This window comes from Vipera ursinii, assembly GCF_947247035.1.
Source record: "Vipera ursinii genome assembly, chromosome: 2".
NCBI classification, from domain to species: Eukaryota; Metazoa; Chordata; class Lepidosauria; order Squamata; family Viperidae; genus Vipera; species Vipera ursinii.
The window spans coordinates 97,925,346-97,945,962 of NC_139513.1; the positions used below are offsets into that span (position 1 = coordinate 97,925,346).

Consider the following 20,617-nt stretch of genomic DNA (forward strand, 5'->3'; position numbering starts at 1 on the left):
TCGGCTCTTTTATGACTCATGGACTTCAACTCCCAGAATTCCTAAGCCAGCCAAGCTGGCTCAGGAATTCTGGGAGTTGAAGTCCATGAGCCATAAAAGAGCCGAGGTTGCCTACCCCTGTTCTAAACCTAACCTCCTCATCCTTCCCACGAAGTCTCCGCCCTAAAGGCGGAGCACTTTTTAGCGCGAGGCCTGGCGGGACTTGCAGTCTGGCCTTTCATTCAAGGGCGCAGTGGCCGCCGGTTGTTGTAGTCGTTCGATTTGTTCTCATTTTTCTCCCGTGAGCGTCTGGAAAGCCGCGGTCCGTTCTTGTTTTTTTGTTCAGTCTGACGGGAGGGGACGGCAATGGCAGCAGCGGGCAGGTCTGTGCGAGCGGCGCGGCGTTGCTTGAGCCCTTTTTGGCTCCCCTTGAATTACCCTCCGTTCCACTCCAACAGGTAAGGGGGCCCAAGTCATTCTTTTATCAATGGACGTTAGCTTTCCGACCCGGTTCTCCTCCTCCTCCTCCTCCTCCTCCTCCACCGCGGCGGGCTTTCGCGCCGGGACGGACGGGCTAAATAAAGCTAGTCGCTTTTTTCTTGCCGAGCGCTGGTTCGAAGGCGGCGCGCCTGAGGTCGCGGACGGGGCGGGCGCGCAGCTCTGTTGGCGTGCTTATTTGCAGACGGGGTCTCCGGAGCGAGGCTCCCTGGGAGGAGGATTGTTTCGATTTCAATCGCTTCCCCTTGGATGCCCACCCCGCTGCGGCTCTCGGGAGAAACGCCAGGCCATGCCTCCCAGATTTCCCCCGCTGTGGTTTTTTTCCCGCCTGTGCTCAGGAATGGCATCCAGCCTTCAGCGCTAAGAGGAGGGTGGGGGGAGGACGGGCGCGTCCTGGCTCCCGGCTGCATCTTTTTTGCAAAAAAGCGGCCCCATCCCGAGAATTTGGGGTCACTTGTCTTGAGTTTCCTCCTCCTCCTCTCCTCCTCCTCCTCCTCCTCCTCCTCTACAGAGAAAGGGGGGGGAAATGCAGGTGGATCTGAGTCGTTTGGGGGGGGAGGGCGCTGAAATGCTGCTGCAACTCCCAAGATCAGGGGTCTTCAAACTTGGCCCTTTTAGGACTTGTGGACTTCAACTCCCAGAATTCCTCAGCCAGCAAAGCGAAACGAACCTCGCCTCTCCCCACCCACACTGAACAAAATGGCTCTTTCACCCGATTGAACAAGAGGGACGGAGCACAGCCTTGCTCTTTAAAAGCTAGCGACCCGCCGATCTTCGCATCCATCTCAAGAAAGGCCATCTTAGGGCAGGGGTCTTCAAACTTGGCCCTTTTAGGACTTGTGGACTTCAACTCCCAGAATTCCTCAGCCAGCTTTGCTGGCTGAGGAATTCTGGGAGTTGAAGTCCACAAGTCCTAAAAGGGCCAAGTTTGAAGACCCCTGTACTATACCTTCACATAACAGGTTTAATGTTTAATATTAAGATTGTGTTTGGTTTGTGAGCTGCTCAGAAAACTTGGAAGCAGCTTGAAGACATGTGGTAGAAAAACTCCACAGCCTCTTGTTCAATCGGGTGAAAGAGCCATTTTGTTCCGTGTGGGTGGGGAGAGGCGAGGTTCGTTGCGCGTGACTCCCTGCAGTTTACGAGCCAGAAATCTGAAATCCACTCTTCCCGCCCCACGTGGTCTTGTGTCGCCTTTCTTTCTCTACCTTCTCCCTCCGCACAGGCTTGTTTCTTTCTCCCGGCACGCTTTAAACGAGCTAATAGTTTAGAGCCCCCCCCCCCAATTGCCACGTTTACCTCCTCCACCACTTCTGGCATTTTATCTCAGAAACTGCTAGAAAGCCGGAGAATTCCCTGCAGAAGAGATTGGGGAGGGGAGGGGAGGGGGAGGATCGACTTGGGGTGGGGGAGGAAGAGATTTCTCAATGAAAAGACAGAGGCTGTGGAGTTTTTCTACCTCATGTCTTCAAGCTGCTTCCAGGTTTTCTGAGCAGCTCACAAACCAAACGCAATCTTAATATTAAACATTAAACCTGTTATGTGAAGGTATAGTATGTAAAAGACTTAAGCTTATCCTTGTGATACAAATTTATTTATTTAGCGTGTATGGCTGGTCACACACAGAATTAAAAGCACTTCATATTTACAAGTTTTACTATTTATTTTTTATTTTAATTCCATTTATATCCCGCCCTTCTCCAAAGACTCAGGGCGGCTTACAAGCTTAGCAGTGGCCTTCATTCTATGTATATGCCTGCTTATTAGGGTTTTCACACACACCCCAAGCGGCATTATTACAAAGTCAGCTTAATTGCTAAAACAATTTTTTTTAAAAAAAGAAGCAATTATAAAACCTAAGAGGAAAACAGAAATAACATTTCAGAGTTTAATGTTGAGTTTGGAGATCCAGTCAGTAGTTACGCAGAGGAAGTCCTTAAAATCTCCTGGGTATCTTCTATTAGTGCATTCCCTCACTATATGTTGGATAGTCTGTCGAGCCCCGCAATCACATTGTGCCGAAGGTGTCTTTCCCCATTTATACAGAGAAGTTCTAATTCTATTGTATGTCACCCATATGTGTTGGGGTAGATTTAATAATAATAATAATAATAATAATAATAATAATAATAATAATAATAATAATTTTATTTGTATACCGCCCTTCTCCCGAAGGACTCAGGGCGGTGAACACGGCAATAAATACCAATACAAGAATACAAAAATTAAGAAAAAATTAAAGTGCCCAATACATTAAAACAAGTTAAAATACATTAAAAGCAGTAATAAAACCCAAAACCCATCAGGCCAGGCCGGCTTGTTCAAACAAGTAGGTCTTAAGATCCCGTCGGAAGGAGCGAAGGTTGGGCGCCATCCGGAGCTCAACCGGTAAACGGTTCCAGAAATCCGGCGAACCCACAGAGAAGGACCTCCCCCTGGGGGCCGCCAGACGGCATTCTCTGACCGGTGGCACCCTGAGGAGGCTCTCTCTGTGGGAGCGCACTGGGCGGAGGGAAGTTGATGCCGGCCGCAGGTGCTCCCTAAGGTACTCCGGACCCATGCCATGTAGGGCTTTAAAGGTCATTACCAGCACCTTGAATCTCACCCAGAAGACAACTCCTGGAGGTATACTATTAGGATTAATACGCTCAGAAATATCTTGGGAGGTATAGCTACTCCATGATACAAAGGTAACATTGATCTCCAAATGAGTGGTTTGCAGGCAAATGCTCTGAATATGCTGGTTAGAGCAGCCATTATGATACTCTTCATAGAACCTTCTAATCTCTTTTGTTGCTATTCCAGTCTGTGGTTTCTCTTTAACTGTATACTTGAAAGTTAAAATTAATTGATTAACATAAATATTTAAAATGACACTTAATTTCATTGGTACTAATATTAGAATAACATGGACAAAAGTCTCAATGAAGACTCATCCAGGCCAAAGGTATCTAAAGGTTGAATCATGGCAACTGGATCAAACTTCTGAGCAACTTCATCATGCAAAGCAAAGCAATTTGGGAAGAAACCCCTGAAGTTGGTCTGGCAAGAACTGGTACATTCCAATGACTCTCTGCCTAACTTTGCTTTGACTGATCAATTTGCTTGGTTGGATGAGCAACAAAACATCTCAAATTAACCAAGTTTGGTCCAGTTGCTATGATTTAATTTTTAGATAACAGGGACAAAGCTTTCAGCCAGTTGAACATTTATTCAGAAACTTAAATAGCTATACTGTAAAAACGAGAGTAGGAGTTTTTGATGAATTATTTGATTATATTGTGGGAGTGTGCTTAACACTGAATAAGAACATGTTTTATTTTGTGTAGAGTATATATTTTTGTTGAATAGTATTAATAATATACATTTATTTTATATGTTCTCTGAAGGCAAAACACTTCTGATTGCAAATGGTCTTAATACAGTGATAAAGTAGGGGGTGGGGCTAGAATATCAGGATTCAGGCTGGAAATAGTAACATAGATCTCTGAAATAGTTTTGAAACCCAAGTTCACAATCAAAACATTTAAAATACTGTCGATGATCAACATGAGTTTTAAAAAGTTCCAATAGTTGGGCTTAAATCTTTGGAATAGTTGTTGAGTTTGTTCAGGTAGGTTAAGACACACTATATTTTTCACCATCTCCATTGTTCTGCAATACCAACTATTACTGGTAAGCAAGCTGTGCATATTAATGTAGAGCATAATTTATAAATGAGAAAACAATTTTTAGGGGCTTTTGTTGAGTGCTGAGTTATAGTGCCATCCAATTATCTACAACAATATTATACTGGCATGAAATTTGCTGATCCTTTTCCTGCCTCTGTCCCCTCTGTTTCACCTGAGCTCCCACCAGACATAAAACTTAGCAGATTTTAAACATTTTGATGTCTTTAAATGATATTAAAATAAGATGAACATGCTGCTATGGATAAATAAGGCCTGTCTAGCTCATGGGCCAAGGACTAAATAAAGGCAAGATCATTGAGCCATGCCAAAAAAAATGTGTAGGGACATGTTTGTGTCATTGTTAATTACAAATGGGGAAAATCCCATGTATGTACACACGCAGTATATGTATATGTGTCTTCTCTGCCATGATTCCTGTCTTATGGAGTATTCTTCCCTCTTCCTGATAATTAGATTAGGTCCATCCCTTTTGACATTCCCAAAATCCCTCAAGAACAGGCTATGTCATCAGGCCTGGGGCTTCCAGAGACCTGGAGATATGTTTAGGTGCCTCCATTGCTAAGAGACTTTTCTTATCCTCTCTTTGAGCAATGTTATTTATTTGCTTTTATGGTAATATTTTTTAATCTGGATTTTATATTTCTTGTTTTTATCAGTGTTGTTATCCAATTGTTGTGTGCTGCCTAGAGTTGTGGTTTGTTTGATGGGTGACTATACATATTTGAGGGATAAATACTTGGACACACAGATGAATAAACCAAAGTAGCAAAAAAGCAAACTAATTATCCTATATGTAAGTAAATGATTTTACAGCAAATTCTATAGTTAAACATTGAACTTCCTTTTTGAACTTAGTAAAGGATTGTCAAATACCTAGCATGTGATAGACTTATGTCAACTGTGCAAATATCTATGTTACAAAAGACATGTCCATTCCCCAGTAACTTAGATTTCAACACCATTCTGAGGGTACGTTGTTCAATTTTACTGAGGATGTTCACCCCAGTGTATCAAATATATTATCTCTTGGAGATGATTACTGGTCAAATTAAAAGGCTTTCTGCCAGTTACTCATTCCCATTGTCTGTCTGATAGCAGAATGCTTGAAGCAGGGCTTCTAGAACAAACAATTCCTGGGCAGACTCATACAGAAGGAATCAACTGTTGAGATTTCCAACTTGGATTTTTAAAATTCAGAAGATCAAAAATTCACCATCCTCTATTGAACCCTACATTAAATGGTTTGCTAATACTTAGAAGCATCCAGTCAGAACTAACCCTATTGAATCAATGGAAGCTTTTGTATTCTTTTTAACGATAGCCTCATCACACAGAGCACAGCACTGTACAGGAATCTGTTCTAGAATTGGAAGTGCTGTGGTAATTAAAAACACAAGAGTGCTCACTGTGATTTAATGTTTTGGAATATCTGACTTGTTACTCTGACAAAGTAATTTTTCAGACTCAGTTGAAAACAGTGGTCCTCCTCTTGCTGTTGTCAGTCAGGCAAGTCCCTTAAGAATTGCCTTCCTTCCTTCCTTCTTTTCTTGTAACTATGGTTCACACCCAAGGCTCAGATAAGTAATGCAACTTGAATATGTCACCATTTAGACAGGTTTTTCTAGCTCCTGATACATATGACCAGGTAAAGACACAGGACAGCTCTTTTATGTATATATAAACATCAATTTGCCTACAGGGGGAATAGGTCGACAGACGATGCCATAGCTACTGCTTTACACTCTGTAGCAAGTCATCTTGAGAAACCTGGAAGCTATGTCAGGATGCTTTTTGTTGATTATAGCTCAGCTTTCAACACCATTTTGCCGAGCATTCTCATCAAGAAGCTGACTGACTTGAAATTTTCCCCCTCTATCTGCGATTGGATTCAAGACTTTCTTAGGGACTGGTTACAAACAGTGAGGGTCGGGTCTGCTTTGTCCACCTCCCTGAAGCTTTGCACCAGCTCGCCACAGGACTGCGTGCTTAGCCCCTACCTGTACTCTTTGTACACATATGACTGTGTGTCATCCGACCCATCCACTGCGATAATTAAGTTTGCAGACGATACTACCGTGGTGGTTCTTATTACAGGTGGGGATGAGACAGCATACAGGGTGGAGGTACAATAACTATCCATATGGTGTTGTAACAACAACTTGCACCTGTACATCAGTAAGACGAAAGAGATGGTGCTAGACTTCTGGAAGAAAAAGGAGGAACCTGCCCCACTTTACATCGGGGAGGACTGTGTGGAGAGAGTTTCCTCCTTTAAATTTCTGGGAGTCTACCTCTGCGAAGATCAGACCTGGAAAGTTAACACAACCCAGGTGGCCAGAAAGGCCCAACAGAGACTTCACTTTCTCAGGGTCTTGCGGAAGAACAGGTTAGAACAACGGCTTATGACCCTCTTTTACCGGTCTACTATACAGGGAGTGCAGAATTATTAGGCAAATGAGTATTTTGACCACATCATCCTCTTTATGCATGTTGTCTTACTCCAAGCTGTATAGGCTCGAAAGCCTACTACCAATTAAGCATATTAGGTGATGTGCATCTCTGTAATGAGAAGGGGTGTGGTCTAATGACATCAACACCCTGTATCAGGTGTGCATAATTATTAGGCAACTTCCTTTCCTTTGGCAAAATGGGTCAAAAGAAGGACTTGACAGGCTCAGAAAAGTCAAAAATAGTGAGATATCTTGCAGAGGGATGCAGCACTCTTAAAATTGCAAAGCTTCTGAAGCGTGATCATCGAACAATCAAGCGTTTCATTCAAAATAGTCAACAGGGTCACAAGAAGCGTGTGGAGAAACCAAGGCGCAAAATAACTGCCCATGAACTGAGAAAAGTCAAGCGTGCAGCTGCCAAGATGCCACTTGCCACCAGTTTGGCCATATTTCAGAGCTGCAACATCACTGGAGTGCCCAAAAGCACAAGGTGTGCAATACTCAGAGACATGGCCAAGGTAAGAAAGGCTGAAAGACGACCACCACTGAACAAGACACACAAGCTGAAACGTCAAGACTGGGCCAAGAAATATCTCAAGACTGATTTTTCTAAGGTTTTATGGACTGATGAAATGAGAGTGAGTCTTGATGGGCCAGATGGATGGGCCCGTGGCTGGATTGGTAAAGGGCAGAGAGCTCCAGTCCGACTCAGACGCCAGCAAGGTGGAGGTGGAGTACTGGTTTGGGCTGGTATCATCAAAGATGAGCTTGTGGGGCCTTTTCGGGTTGAGGATGGAGTCAAGCTCAACTCCCAGTCCTACTGCCAGTTTCTGGAAGACACCTTCTTCAAGCAGTGGTACAGGAAGAAGTCTGCATCCTTCAAGAAAAACATGATTTTCATGCAGGACAATGCTCCATCACACGCGTCCAAGTACTCCACAGCGTGGCTGGCAAGAAAGGGTATAAAAGCAGGAAATCTAATGACATGGCCTCCTTGTTCACCTGATCTGAACCCCATTGAGAACCTGTGGTCCATCATCAAATGTGAGATTTACAAGGAGGGAAAACAGTACACCTCTCTGAACAGTGTCTGGGAGGCTGTGGTTGCTGCTGCACGCAATGTTGATGGTGAACAGATCAAAACACTGACAGAATCCATGGATGGCAGGCTTTTGAGTGTCCTTGCAAAGAAAGGTGGCTATATTGGTCACTGATTTGTTTTTGTTATGTTTTTGAATGTCAGAAATGTATATTTGTGAATGTTGAGATGTTATATTGGTTTCACTGGTAAAAATAAATAATTGAAATGGGTATATATTTGTTTTTTGTTAAGTTGCCTAATAATTATGCACAGTAATAGTCACCTGCACACACAGATATCCCCCTAAAATAGCTATAACTAAAAACAAACTAAAAACTACTTCCAAAAATATTCAGCTTTGATGTTAATGAGTTTTTTGGGTTCATTGAGAACATGGTTGTTGTTCAATAATAAAATTAATCCTCAAAAATACAACTTGCCTAATAATTCTGCACTCCCTGTAGAGAGCGTCCTCTTGTATGGTATTGTGGTTTGGTATGCTGGTCTGACAGCCACGGACAGGAAAGTATTACAGAGGGTGGTGAGCACAGCACAAGACATTGTGGGCTGTCCCCTGACACCACTGGATGACATCGCCAGGGCTCGTTGCCTTGGAAGAGTGAGGAAAATTCTCAGGGATGACTCACACCTTGGACGGTATCTCTTTACTCTCCTACCATCGGGTAGGAGATATAGGAGTATAGCCAGCCGTACCAACAGGCTGAAGAACAGTTTTTATCCATGGGCTGTTAGGCTTTTGAATGGGAAATAATTTTATAAACTTTATGCATAATTGACTTGCGAGGCTGGTGCATTGTGCAATTAGCTCACATGGTGTAATAAGATGGAGGGTTTGTGTCACTGTAAGTTGGGGGTGGGGGCACGAAGGGAGGCCAATCTCAATGTATACATGGTTGTACTTTGACAATAAAGGTTCATTCATTCATTAAGTATTTTTAGGATCTGGCCCTAAAGACTGAAGAAGATTGCTAATTTGAAAAAAGCAAGAAGTGTTATAAATTAAGCAGGTATGTGTTGCACTGCAGAATTTGCTGAGCTGATAAGAGTGCATGTCTAGACAGTAATTTGCTTTAAGTAAGTTTTTGGCAACGGCTCATTCATAGTCGCTGTCACGCAATAAACAGCATGTGCAGTTATGTTCAGATATAAACAGCCAGCGAGAAAATGTAAGCATTTAAAGGGCAGCTTGTTTCAGAGAGGAGATTGATGAGCTGTTCTGAATGTTTGTGAACTTATTTTAAGCTTGTGTCGGGACCTGAAGACTTGGCTCTTTGAGCTTTTTGGCCTGGACTGAGAGTATTAATTGGGGTTTTACTTGGATTTTAATTGGGGTTTTATATTTTTTATATTTATTCAAGGTCATAATAATAATAATAATAATAGTAATAATAATAATAATAATAGTAATAATAATAATAATAATAATAATAATAATAATAATAATAATAATAATAATTTAATTTCTATACCGCCCTTCTCCCGAAGGACTCAGGGCGGTGTACAGGGCAAAGTAAAAATACAACATAGAAAAGTTAAAAAAGAATTAAATAATACAGCCCAATTCCAATAAAATTAATACAGTTAATATTAAAAAAAACCAAACCCATCAGACCAGGCCGGCCTGTTCAAATAAGTATGTTTTTAGGTCACGTCGGAAGGAGCGAAGGTCGGGAGCTGTCCGGAGCTCCACCGGTAAACGGTTCCAATGGTCTGGCGCGCCCACAGAGAATGCCCTCCCCCTGGGGGCCACCAGTCGACACTCTTTGACCGACGGCACCCTAAGGAGGCCCTCTCTGTGGGAGCGCACTGGACGAAGGGAAGTCGATGCTGGCAGCAGGTGCTCCCGTAAGTTAAAATGTCATCATTTTAACTGTTCTTAATTTTTGTAATTGTTGTATTGTTATTTTAAAACCCTTGTGAACCGCCCTGAGTCCTACGGAGAAGGGCGGTATATAAGTCTAATAAAGATAAAGATAAGTGGCTGCCTCACTAATCTAAGCCTCATTCAGGTGTTTGCCTGAACCTGTGGAGACGAAATGTGGCTTGCACATACGGTCCTCCAGCTTTTATGCCTTCCTTCAAATGAGACGGCTGAGAAGGGGGCCTTTGTGCTAAGAATTAAGATAATTCAAGGGATCGGGAATCCTACTTATCTGTTAATTTGTCAAGTTTAAGATTTTAGTTGATTTAACTAGTTTTCATTAATTATGAATTAAAATATGCTTCTGGAAAAAGCAGGAAAAAAATAAAAGGCAAAATACTCCCTGGTGGTAAACTCCCATTGCAGTTTATTATATGGCATGAGACCAAGCATCTATTAAGTTAGACCTGTCCAACCTTTTGACTTATCTGTACCGCATTGAGTGAAGAATTATCTTAGGCTGCATATAATTATAAAATGTTAAAATTTACGATCTTGTGGGAATGCATTTCTAGCTGTCCAGGACCACATGCAGCCCATGGGCCATGCAGTGTACACCCCCCTATGCTAAATTATAACTTTTCTTTTAGCAAAATATATCACCTTTGTTTGTATATCTCAAAAGAAAATTCCTCTTCTGTCCATGGAGATTTATTCATGCACAAGCGGTCTTCATTTAGCAACTACAATTGGGATTGGCAACTCAGTTGTTAAGCAAAGCAAGTGAAATTGCAACTGTGCTTATGATCTTACTTCAGCTTTCCTTTGCAAGAATTGGTCACAAAATTAATTTGTCACCACCACTGTAACTACAGTCGCTGTATGAGGCAGGCATTAAAGAAGAATTACCTGTATTAAATGAGTATATAATTGCATACTTGATATGTAAATTATATACATATGTAAGTGACTCTTAGGGAAATCTTTGGCAGTTCCTTTCCTAAAAACCCCCTCAAGAACTGAAAGGAAATGCCAAAACGTTTTCTAAGAGTCACTTACATATATATATAATTTTTAAAAAACTAACTTTACAATGCATTGCATGATGTCATACAGGACTTCTTGACAGTAAATACACACACACACACATATACATATACACAGGGCTTTTTTTCTCATAGAACGCTCAGAACGGAGTTCTGGCACCTTTTTTGGATGGAACCTTGTAGCGTAGGCAAGGCGGGTTGTATGACATGTGTGAGTTCCGGCACCTTTTTCTTTTACAAAAAAAGCACTGCATATACGTATGCATATCCATATCTATAACCATATCCATATACATACATACATACACACACACACACACACACACACACACACACACACACACACACATATATATATATATATATATATATATATATATATATATATATATATATATATATATCTTGGTTTTTCGGGTTTTTCCCCGCGTAGAACTAAAGGTGTAGGCGCAACGTTTCAACGGAATCCCATCCGTCATCATCAGGCTGGTGGCTTTAGCTTCCTTCTTCTGGGAGATATATATATTGGGGTTCTGTTGTAGAAGGCGGGGGTAGCAATAGAGAAGACACACTTTCTTGGGCCACACAATGAGCATGCTTAAATGAACCTGGAGCACATCCACTGCCAGAATGTACTCTAGCAGGCACAAATAATTGGAGATAGGCAGACTTTGAGACAACCAGGCCCTATGTTTTGAAGGACATTATAGGTGATAGCCAGCACCTTAAATTGCACATGGAAGCAAGCAGGCAACCAATGCAACTTTACGGGTTGCTGCTTACATAGCTGCATTTTGAACTTGTTGTAGCTCCTGGATGGTCTTCATAGGTAGCCCAATGTGGAGTACATTGCAATAATCCAGTCATGAGATGATAAGGATATGAATGACTATCTGAAAGGCCTCTGCTTTGAGGAAATTTTTATTTAATAGTAAAGTGTTAGCAGCAGGTGGAAGTATAACTGTGTATATGTGTAATGGGGAGGAGGGAGTGTGGAATATAACCTTTACTAATGCTTTTTGTTTGTTTTTCCCTTTAAAAATTGGCTGGGGAAGAGAAATAAAATTAACAAAATCCTAAAAGCTAAGGATTTTGTAGGCTGGGAGAGATTGGCTGGAAGTCTGAACTACATTCCACATTGCATTCTTATTAATTAATGTCTGGCTCCACAAGCTCACTTGCTGCTATCCTTATTGTCCAAATTATTAGCATAACTTGTCAATGGGTTTAAAAAAACAGTTGCCCCACCCAGTTACCATTAGCTGAATTGCAATATCTAAGCATCTAAAGGATCATTGAGGAAACTGAAATTAGAATTCCAAATAACATTACCACATCTAATTAAATGCCCATGTGACTATTTATCATAAGGATTCCCACGTTGCTGCAGCTGATAATGAAAAGGATTCAGAGCCTATTCATTACTGCATGTGTGGTTCTACACACAAAGAAACAGTGGCAAAACTGAGTTTTCCTTACTGAAAGCAAAAACTATCATAGTAGTTAATGTCCTTCGATAATCATGGAGTACTATCTGTAAACAAGGAAAACCTGAGTCAAGTTTCCAGACTAAGTTGCATGTGCCTAGCTATTCATTTTTTAATCTAATTCTGTGAATAAGTCCTTTTTAGATTGGCAAAAGAGTAAACAAAAATATCCTTAACTTGTAGTACAATGCTAAGGCTAGATTCCTTGATACAATCCAAAAGCTTTGCAGCCACCCCAGTTAATAAGTGAATCTTTATTTTTAAAATAAAGATGAAATGGAAAGGCTTTTTGCAAAAGTATGTTTCTCTACATTATTTGGTCTTTGTGTTGTTTCAGAGGTTTGCTTTTCGCCTTCAGTACCGCTGCACAACAAAAGAGCACAGGGGATGATTGTGGCCCAGAAGATCCTCAGAATGAACCTAGACAGATCTCGAGGGGGGAAAATTTAGAGCATAAGACCATCAAGCTAGAAGAACAACTCCGCGTCTTAACAGTAAGTAACTTTTTTGAGTTTGATATCCTGAATAAGGGACTGCACGTCTAAATTTCTGTGCATTTTCTTAAAAGATTCAGCCCTATAACTTATATAAAGTATTTTTTGTAATTCATGGAACCATATAGAACAGTGAGGGTGAACCTTTTAGAGACTGAGTGCCCAAACTGCAACCCAAAACCCATTTATGTATTGTAGGGTGCCGGGTGGGCGTGGCCCATTGGGTGGGTGTGGCCCATTGGGTGGGCGTGGCCCATTGGGTGGGTGTGGCTGCGATGGTAATAGCAGACTGGGTGGGACTAAAAAGTTCAATCAATTCCAACTTTGTGAGATCTTTTTTTTTCCTGCAAGAAGTTGAAATTGATTGATTGATTGAACCTTTTTTTTTTGCACATGGCGGCACGGGCCAAAAGCGAAAATATTTTATAAAACCCAGCTGAAGGCCTAAGACTGGGGTGAGGGCGTGTGTGCCAACGGAGAGGGCTCTGCGTGCCACCTGTGCCATGCGTGCCATAGGTTCTCCACCATGGATATAGAACATTTGTCATTGACTAAAGCTTAATAGTGCTGCTTCTGAAATTGAACATGAATTATAAATACATTGTTCCAAATAAAATAGCCAAAGATCAGTTTGGCTATGTCCGGCTTCTCATTCCACAGTAGGAATGAACCCATTTGATAACTATTTTACTCCACCAGGATGCTAGTGGGAGAGATGAAGGATACTAAGAGATCCAAGAGAGAGTAGTTGGAGAGATTGTAGAGAGGGTTATGCTGCAAAGACAGGCATCTGCTTAAACTGTTTTTTGGATGAGCAAAGGCCACTGCTTATCTAGAAGAAGGCCTTTTCTCTCTGCTTTGCAGGTTGGGAAGTTAAGGACACCCTTGGTTATCCATGTGTTTCATGACCCAAGTAATCTATAGCTAGATTTTTCCATCGTTCTGAATATCAGTTCTCAGATTACATTATGCACTAAAAAATTGTACTTCTCAAAATCATTCCAAATCCAGCCAAGCCTATAAAACAAAATAGCTCAGACTAAATAGATGCAGAGTTCTTAAGAATCTACTAATTATATGGTGGAGAACAAAAATACTACCACCTTTATCTCATACAAAATTTCTCACTCTACATTTGGCATTCAAGTTGGAAAACACATTGCTGTGGTGTATACAACCGGCAAGAGACAGCCTTTCCTTCCTTCATAGCAATTCTGTAAAAGACACAGCTATCCAGGTGGAACAAGTGGAACATTATAAAATAAATACATTCAATTTATTTGATGCTAAATTGTTATTGGGAATACTGCTGTAGTATGTCATTTTTCTGTAAACTGTCTCCAATGAGCAAGAATAGTAGTTGAGTTTTCTCTGGTGTATCTCTCTGGTCACTGGAAGATGGAACTGACAAATCCCACCCTATATAGAAGAGGATTAGGAAACTAAGCAGGGTTAGGATATGAGCTATTTGTCTTTCACTAACAGTTACACATTCTTCCATCTTCATGTGTCTTAACAATATAGTGGAATATACAGTAAAGGAAGAATTGAACCATACTCAGCGGAAGTCAATACATGTGACTGAAGGGAAGAAATTTCCTTCATGGGACAAGAAGTCTTAAGTCCAGCTTCTAGCTAGAAGAGGCGGAGTTAACCTTTTCTTGTCCTGGCCATCTTCCAGTGACTTACTCCATGGTAAGTCCAACTACTGTTTTTGGGCAGCAAGTGAGGAAGAAGTCTGCAGAGTTTAAAGCTTGACTCCTGGACACTTACAGGATACTTCCAAGCAAGTTTCTTGACGTGATGAAGAAGAACTGCCTTTTGGAACTTTTGTTTTATTTTATTTTTCGCTCTCTCCATCCTTACCCCTTTTCTTGGCGCACACAAGTGGAGTTCTCAACTCTGCTTAGCTTTCTAGATCACCCACCCATGCTATTTGCTGAGGCTGCTGAAATAGCTTTTAAATAACTTTGCTGTCTATTAACTTGGCAATAATGTTTTCTTCTGGCACGCCTTGTATCACAGTTGTAAGAAACAATTTATGTAAGAGCCCCGTTTTCTCATTTTTCCAATTTTGTTATTGCTGTTGTATTGCATAACAGTTGAATGATGATCTATGTCAGTGGTTTTCTCAGGACCCATTTATATTTTTAAAAATAACTGAGCCGCCCCCCAAAGCCTAGGTTTATATGGTTCATACCTAATAATATTTACTGTGTTAAATATTAAAACTTAGAAATTTTACTTATTTGACTTCAAGGACCCACTGATTGGGGTCTCTTTTTTATTTTTTTTTATTGAAAAGTTTTACAATACATTTTGTCTTTAACAATCCCTCCCCCCACCCTCCCTCCGCCCACCCCTTCCTAGCCCTCCCCCCCTTCCCCCCTCCCCGACTTCCCAGAGCTAAATACAAGGTATAAAAGCAGAAAACAATCATAAACAACCATATGCTAACAACAATAAACTATTGAGTCTATCGCACTCTAGCTCATATGAAATGACTACAAACAGTACTAATATTACATTAAAAAAAGAAAAAAAAACTTATTCAAATGCTAAGTGAAACTTTTTAGTCCCATATTTGTTCTGGATATAATCAATCCACTTTTTCCACTCCATAATATAACGTTCTTGCGAATGATCTTTCAAATAAGCAGAAATCTTTGCCATTTCCGCCAGGTCAGAAACTTTAAGAGTCCATTCTTCTATAAGATTGGGGTCTCTTAAATGGTCCTTTTTTTAACCTATTTCTCGTGTATGATTATAATGGTAAGGCTAAGCCCATAGGATAAAAAGTAGGAAGATTTAACCACCTCCTCCAAGCCTCCTTCAGATCTACAGTACACACTGCAGTCCAATTCAACCTTAGTATGGTGATTGGTGATTCATGCTGCCACCCCATATCTTCCAGGGAGTGCTTCATCTAGGGCCACCCCCCACATCCCCAACATGCAAAAGACATAGTGACCCCACACCCTTGTATTATTTTCTGGCAAATTTAAAGGAGAAAAAAAAAGAAATAATTTCTGTATCGTTACTTGCTGCCTCTAAAGTATTGGAGCTATGGGGCTCAAATTAACTTTTCCTTCTCTGTCCTTTGGTTTAGGACAGGGGTAGGCAACCTCGGCTCTTTTATGACTCGTGGACTTCAACTCCCAGAATTCCTGAGCCAGCTATGCTGACTCAGGAATTCTGGGAGTTGAAGTCCACGAGTCATAAAAGAGCCGAGGTTGCCTACCCCTGGTTTAGGAGATCTTGTAAGTGATAATTAAAAATTAAGCCTTGTTGTGAAAGAAAAACAGCAAAAGAGAAATAAAAATTCTTTAGACAGTCAGAAGGAAGCATTCAGTGGCAAATGAATGGCAAACTTGCCCAGAGCTCCTCTCTGAGGGAGATGGGCAGTTAAGAGTAAAGGAAGAAGGGAAGGGAAGAAGTTCAAATCTCATATGGAAACTTAGGAGGAACTTTGTAGCAAAGGTGATGCTGTTCTCCTATTTAGGGCCGCTAACCGCTACAAAGAGGGTCCAAATTGCAAACAACACAGAATTACGGAACTTGTGCAAAGAAATAAACACCAGAGAAAATAAATTAAAAAAATATACTACCCAATCAAAATAATTCACCTCATGCAGAATTTCTAGCTGAGCTTGTTGCTTGTTTCCTAAGACAACCTAATGCTTGATGCTAAAGGTCCCTTCTCGCTTGCCTGGATTTATTTATTTTTCAGCTTCTTGCAGATTGTGGCCTTTCTTGAGAGGTTTTTGCTCTATTTTTAGTTTACGAAACTCAGCTACAGTTTTAAAAAGAGCTGAAGCCTGGAGAAGGAGCGGTTATGGGGGTGAAACCTAGAGAAAGAGGAATTGTGGGGAATATATTCTTTTGTTATATGCTAAAATAAGCATCTCTTCTCAGGAGGATCCCGTTTAATTCAGGGCCATGCATTCCCTATCTAGGAATTAAGCTGTCAGTTTTGTAAATGCCAGGTGGCATATGCCGCCAGAAGAAGTGGAAATTGTAGGGCAAATAGATATCAAGATAATATTTACTAACATGGCTTTGTACCAGTCTACCCCAATAATTAACAAATCTATTGCCTACTGTATGAATAAGCTGTCTGACCAAGCTGCATTAGATATTATTTGCAGCAATATGGAGAACTCATTCTCTGTTAACTTGGATTAGAATTCTTTTGCCTGATTCTGCTTCTTCCTCTGAATGTAGGAACGATATCAAAGAGCCCTAATGGATTCTGAAAATGTCAGGCGTAGAACACAAAAGTTTGTTGAGGATGCTAAGATTTTTGGTAAGTAAACAGACATGCCAGTGTTGTGCCAGACCTTAATGCAGTGCTGGCTTTATGTATCTTCAGTAGTATTTCTTACGACTGTGCGTGTATTGAAAAATCATTCCTAAGAAATGCTTTGGACCTCACATGAGTCCAGCACCTCTTCTGTTCATTGAAGGAGTCCAGCAATGTTTTAACTTCAGCATAAACCTGAAGACAAAAAAAAAGATTCCACTAGTTTAGATTCTCCATACTTAATGTGATTCCTAATATTTATCACACAACAATTTACAATGTCAAGTGAAATAAAACAACAAAATACACAGTAAAGCAACATAATGGTTAAAAATTAAAGCTGCGGTGAAAACACCATCTCAGTGCAATGTAAGAGCAATAGCACTTAGACTTATATACCACTTCACAGTGCTTTACAGCAGAGTCAGCATATGGCCCCCAACAATCTGGCTCATCATTTTAGCGACCTTGGAAGGATGGAAGGCTGAGTCAATCTTGAGCGGATGAGAATCGTACTGCCAAACTGCAGGCAGCTGGCAGCCAGTAGGAAGTAGCCTGCAGTACTGCATTCTAACCACTGCACCACCACAGCACAGTAAGATATTGGAGTAGAAGTATAGAGGCCTAAATTCAAATTTCCTGTCAACTGTGGGAGCCTACTGGGTAACTTAGGGCCAGTTAACCTCTCTCAGACAAACCTGCCTGTTGTTATGAAAAAATAGAAGAGAGTGTTGTGTTCACAGTCCTGAGTGCCAGAATGAAATTTTATTTTATTTTTTTATTTATTTATTTTAATTCCATTTATATCCCGCCTTTCTCCGAAGACTCAGGGCGGCTTACAAGCTTAGCAGTAGCCTTCATTCTATGTATATGCCTGCTTATTAGGGCTTTCACACACACCCCAAGCGGCATTATTACAAAGTCAGCTTAATTGCCCCCAACAATCTGGGTCCTCATTTTACCTACCTCGGAAGGACGGAAGGCCGAGTCAACCTTGAGCTTGGTGGGATGTGAACCTGCACTCATTGCAGGCAGCTGGTGTTACTTAAGGAGGCATTAGCCCACTGCTCCACCAAGGCTCTAAATGCAGGTTATAAATTTAATAAATGATTATTTGGAGATTGTGGGTCAGACTATGTGATACAATTTTATTACTCCATATTGCTAAATAAAATGGAGTGTAAAACAATTGGGTTAACTCATTAGCAACCTGAAGATGACAACAGAGTGAAACCTACTTTAAAAAGATAGTTGCTGTGACTGAGCAGCTCTTTACAGGTTAAAAGAAATATATTCTACTGATGCAAGCATGTCTGGATTTACAGTTTGGTGGACGCATCAAATCGAATCAGCATAAATACGACTGCTCCTGAGATCCAGGAAGTCCTTCTATTTAGATAATCCAAGATACCAAAATGTTTTTATCCACCTTAACTATTGTTATCTTGATTTTTTGCCTCTCTTTGTGTCTGCAGGCATCCAAAGTTTCTGCAGAGATCTGGTAGAAGTAGCAGATATCCTGAATACAACCTTGGAAATTGTTGTAGAAGAAGATAATGACCCAGCTCTGGCCCTGAATAAGATCTGTGAAGGCCTGACTCTTATAGAAGTCAAACTACAAAGCATCTTTACTAAACACGGTCTGCAAAAAATGAACCCCATTGGTGGCAGATATGACCCCTATGACCATGAAATAGTGTGTCATGTGCCGGCAGAAGATATGCAACCAGGCACTGTGGCTTTAGTGACACTGGATGGTTATAAACTTCATGGCCGCACTATCAGACATGCACATGTAGGTGTGGCAGTAGAATCTCAAGAAAGTGATGAACCTGCATCTTAGTAATTGGGATCCTATGAACTTATTTCTTTTGTCCACATCATTACTGCTGCTTTATTTATTAAGCCACTCTGGTATGATTTGCTGGTCTCTCAGGATTGGCATGATAATTTGGCCTTCCCTTTCAAGATGTAGTTATTGAATGCGAATGCAAGTTTTTCCTGTTGTGTAAAGATATTTTTTTTCGATTGTGTCACAAATGTAAGGAGTGGTGTTCACTTTTATTTTTGTTAATTTTAAGCCCGCATTAAAAGGAATGTAGGATTCATTCCAACAATGCACAGAAAAGTCAGTCAGTAAAATCCCATTGATTTCAATAGGTCTATTCAACAGTGACTAAAACTGGAACCTGTTCTCTGAAAAAATTCTTTCCTCCGAGATTTATTTTTAATCTGCTTGTTAATCACGCTATTGTTCCCATTTTGCTTTTTTATAATCTGTGGTATACATTTTATCTGAGCTTTATTTACAGTAACCCAGAGTCATTCTTATTTCAATCTGGTTTCTTTTTTCCATTTATGTTTTTATTCATGTATTATTTGAAACATTCTCCTTAAGCAATACAAGACTAATGGATTTTTCACCTTTAAATATATGGACAATGACAGCTCTGTGGTTCTTTTATAATTGGCCAAGAACATGTTTTGGAGAAGATTCCAGAAGGCACCATTTAGCCACTTAAGTCCAAGACTACCTTCCTTCTGAACCTGTTTTTAACTGTACTTGGACATTTGTGTTTTGATGTGACCTGAGCACGTATGTGCCACGTCTATGTGGTTTGAAGCTTCAACACTTTTCTTTTTGAATGTTTCTTAGATTTGGTTTTGCATCTCAAAATTTCCCTGAGTGCCTTGGCCAGTAAAAGTATGTTCTCAGTCCTAAATTATTTGTGAAAATGGATTCGTAAATATAATTTTTGTTTTCTTGAACTTTTCGAGAAGCTGCTTTTAAAGCAGGGATATGATACCTGTCTATCTTACAAGAATGGTTTGGCTACTTAAAAACTGTAGTGTGTTTTGAAGATGAACAACTCTTTGGGGTACTGAGTAATACAGGAGTTTCTTATGCCCAGCCAAATAATTTATTAATTTGTTTTGCTCTAAATTAATTTTGAATTTGGTCTTCCACATTATGATCTAGCTAGTCCAAAACCTCACAAATTCTCCATCAAGATTTTCCACATTTCGTAAATTGGCTTAATTCAATAAAAGTCCTCTAAATGTAGCATTTTAAAGAGGGAAAATCAATACTTAGTATAAAACACATGTCTTACATGGAGCAGATCAGTTTGTAATATTTCAAGTTGTAGAATTTCTTGTAACTATATTGTGAAGGAGCTTCCTTTGGGACTATGTACTGTACTGTCTAACAATGACTGGATTAGATGAACCAGTGAACAGCAGTGTAAGAATAATTTGTGAACTGTTAATAATTCTGCAGATGAATCTGCTGCCATTTTCCAGCACAGCTTGACATATTATCACCAATGATGAAAAGGGATGGTATTGGCCCTTTTCAATTTTGGGATAATAAATACGCAGATGTTACTGAGAAAAATATTAATTTAGAAATTAGATATCATCTGTTTTATGTTTAATTTAGTCTTTTTCTAAAAAAAAATAAAAGTTACAGAATCACTGAGTAAATTTAATGTAATTAATGATCAAGCCTGAGAATGTGAGCTTTGACAAAAATGGGACCTAGCTTTATGGAGCTATTCAACTCAGAATAAGCCCATATTAGACTGTTCACCTGAACATCCTTAACTCGAAAGGGAGGAAAAAACACTATGACCTTTATGCAGCATAGTATTGTGATGGGTGTGTAGTGCCTTTAGAAGGATTGAGTGTTTTATAGGATAAAGC

The 20,617-nt window shown here is 40.3% G+C and overlaps 1 protein-coding gene across 1 annotated transcript; it reads left to right on the forward strand.

Moving 5' to 3' along the window:
• Window positions 1–241: 241 nt before the first annotated feature.
• On the forward strand, window positions 242–20,385 carry GRPEL2 (GrpE like 2, mitochondrial). Its single transcript, XM_083351305.1, has 4 exons — window positions 242–437; window positions 12,453–12,609; window positions 16,834–16,915; window positions 18,388–20,385. The coding sequence occupies exons 1-4, from the start codon at window positions 346–348 to the stop codon at window positions 18,753–18,755; spliced, it is 699 nt and encodes a 232-aa protein (XP_083207431.1). The 5' UTR covers window positions 242–345; the 3' UTR covers window positions 18,756–20,385.
• The last annotated feature ends 232 nt before the right edge of the window (window positions 20,386–20,617 follow it).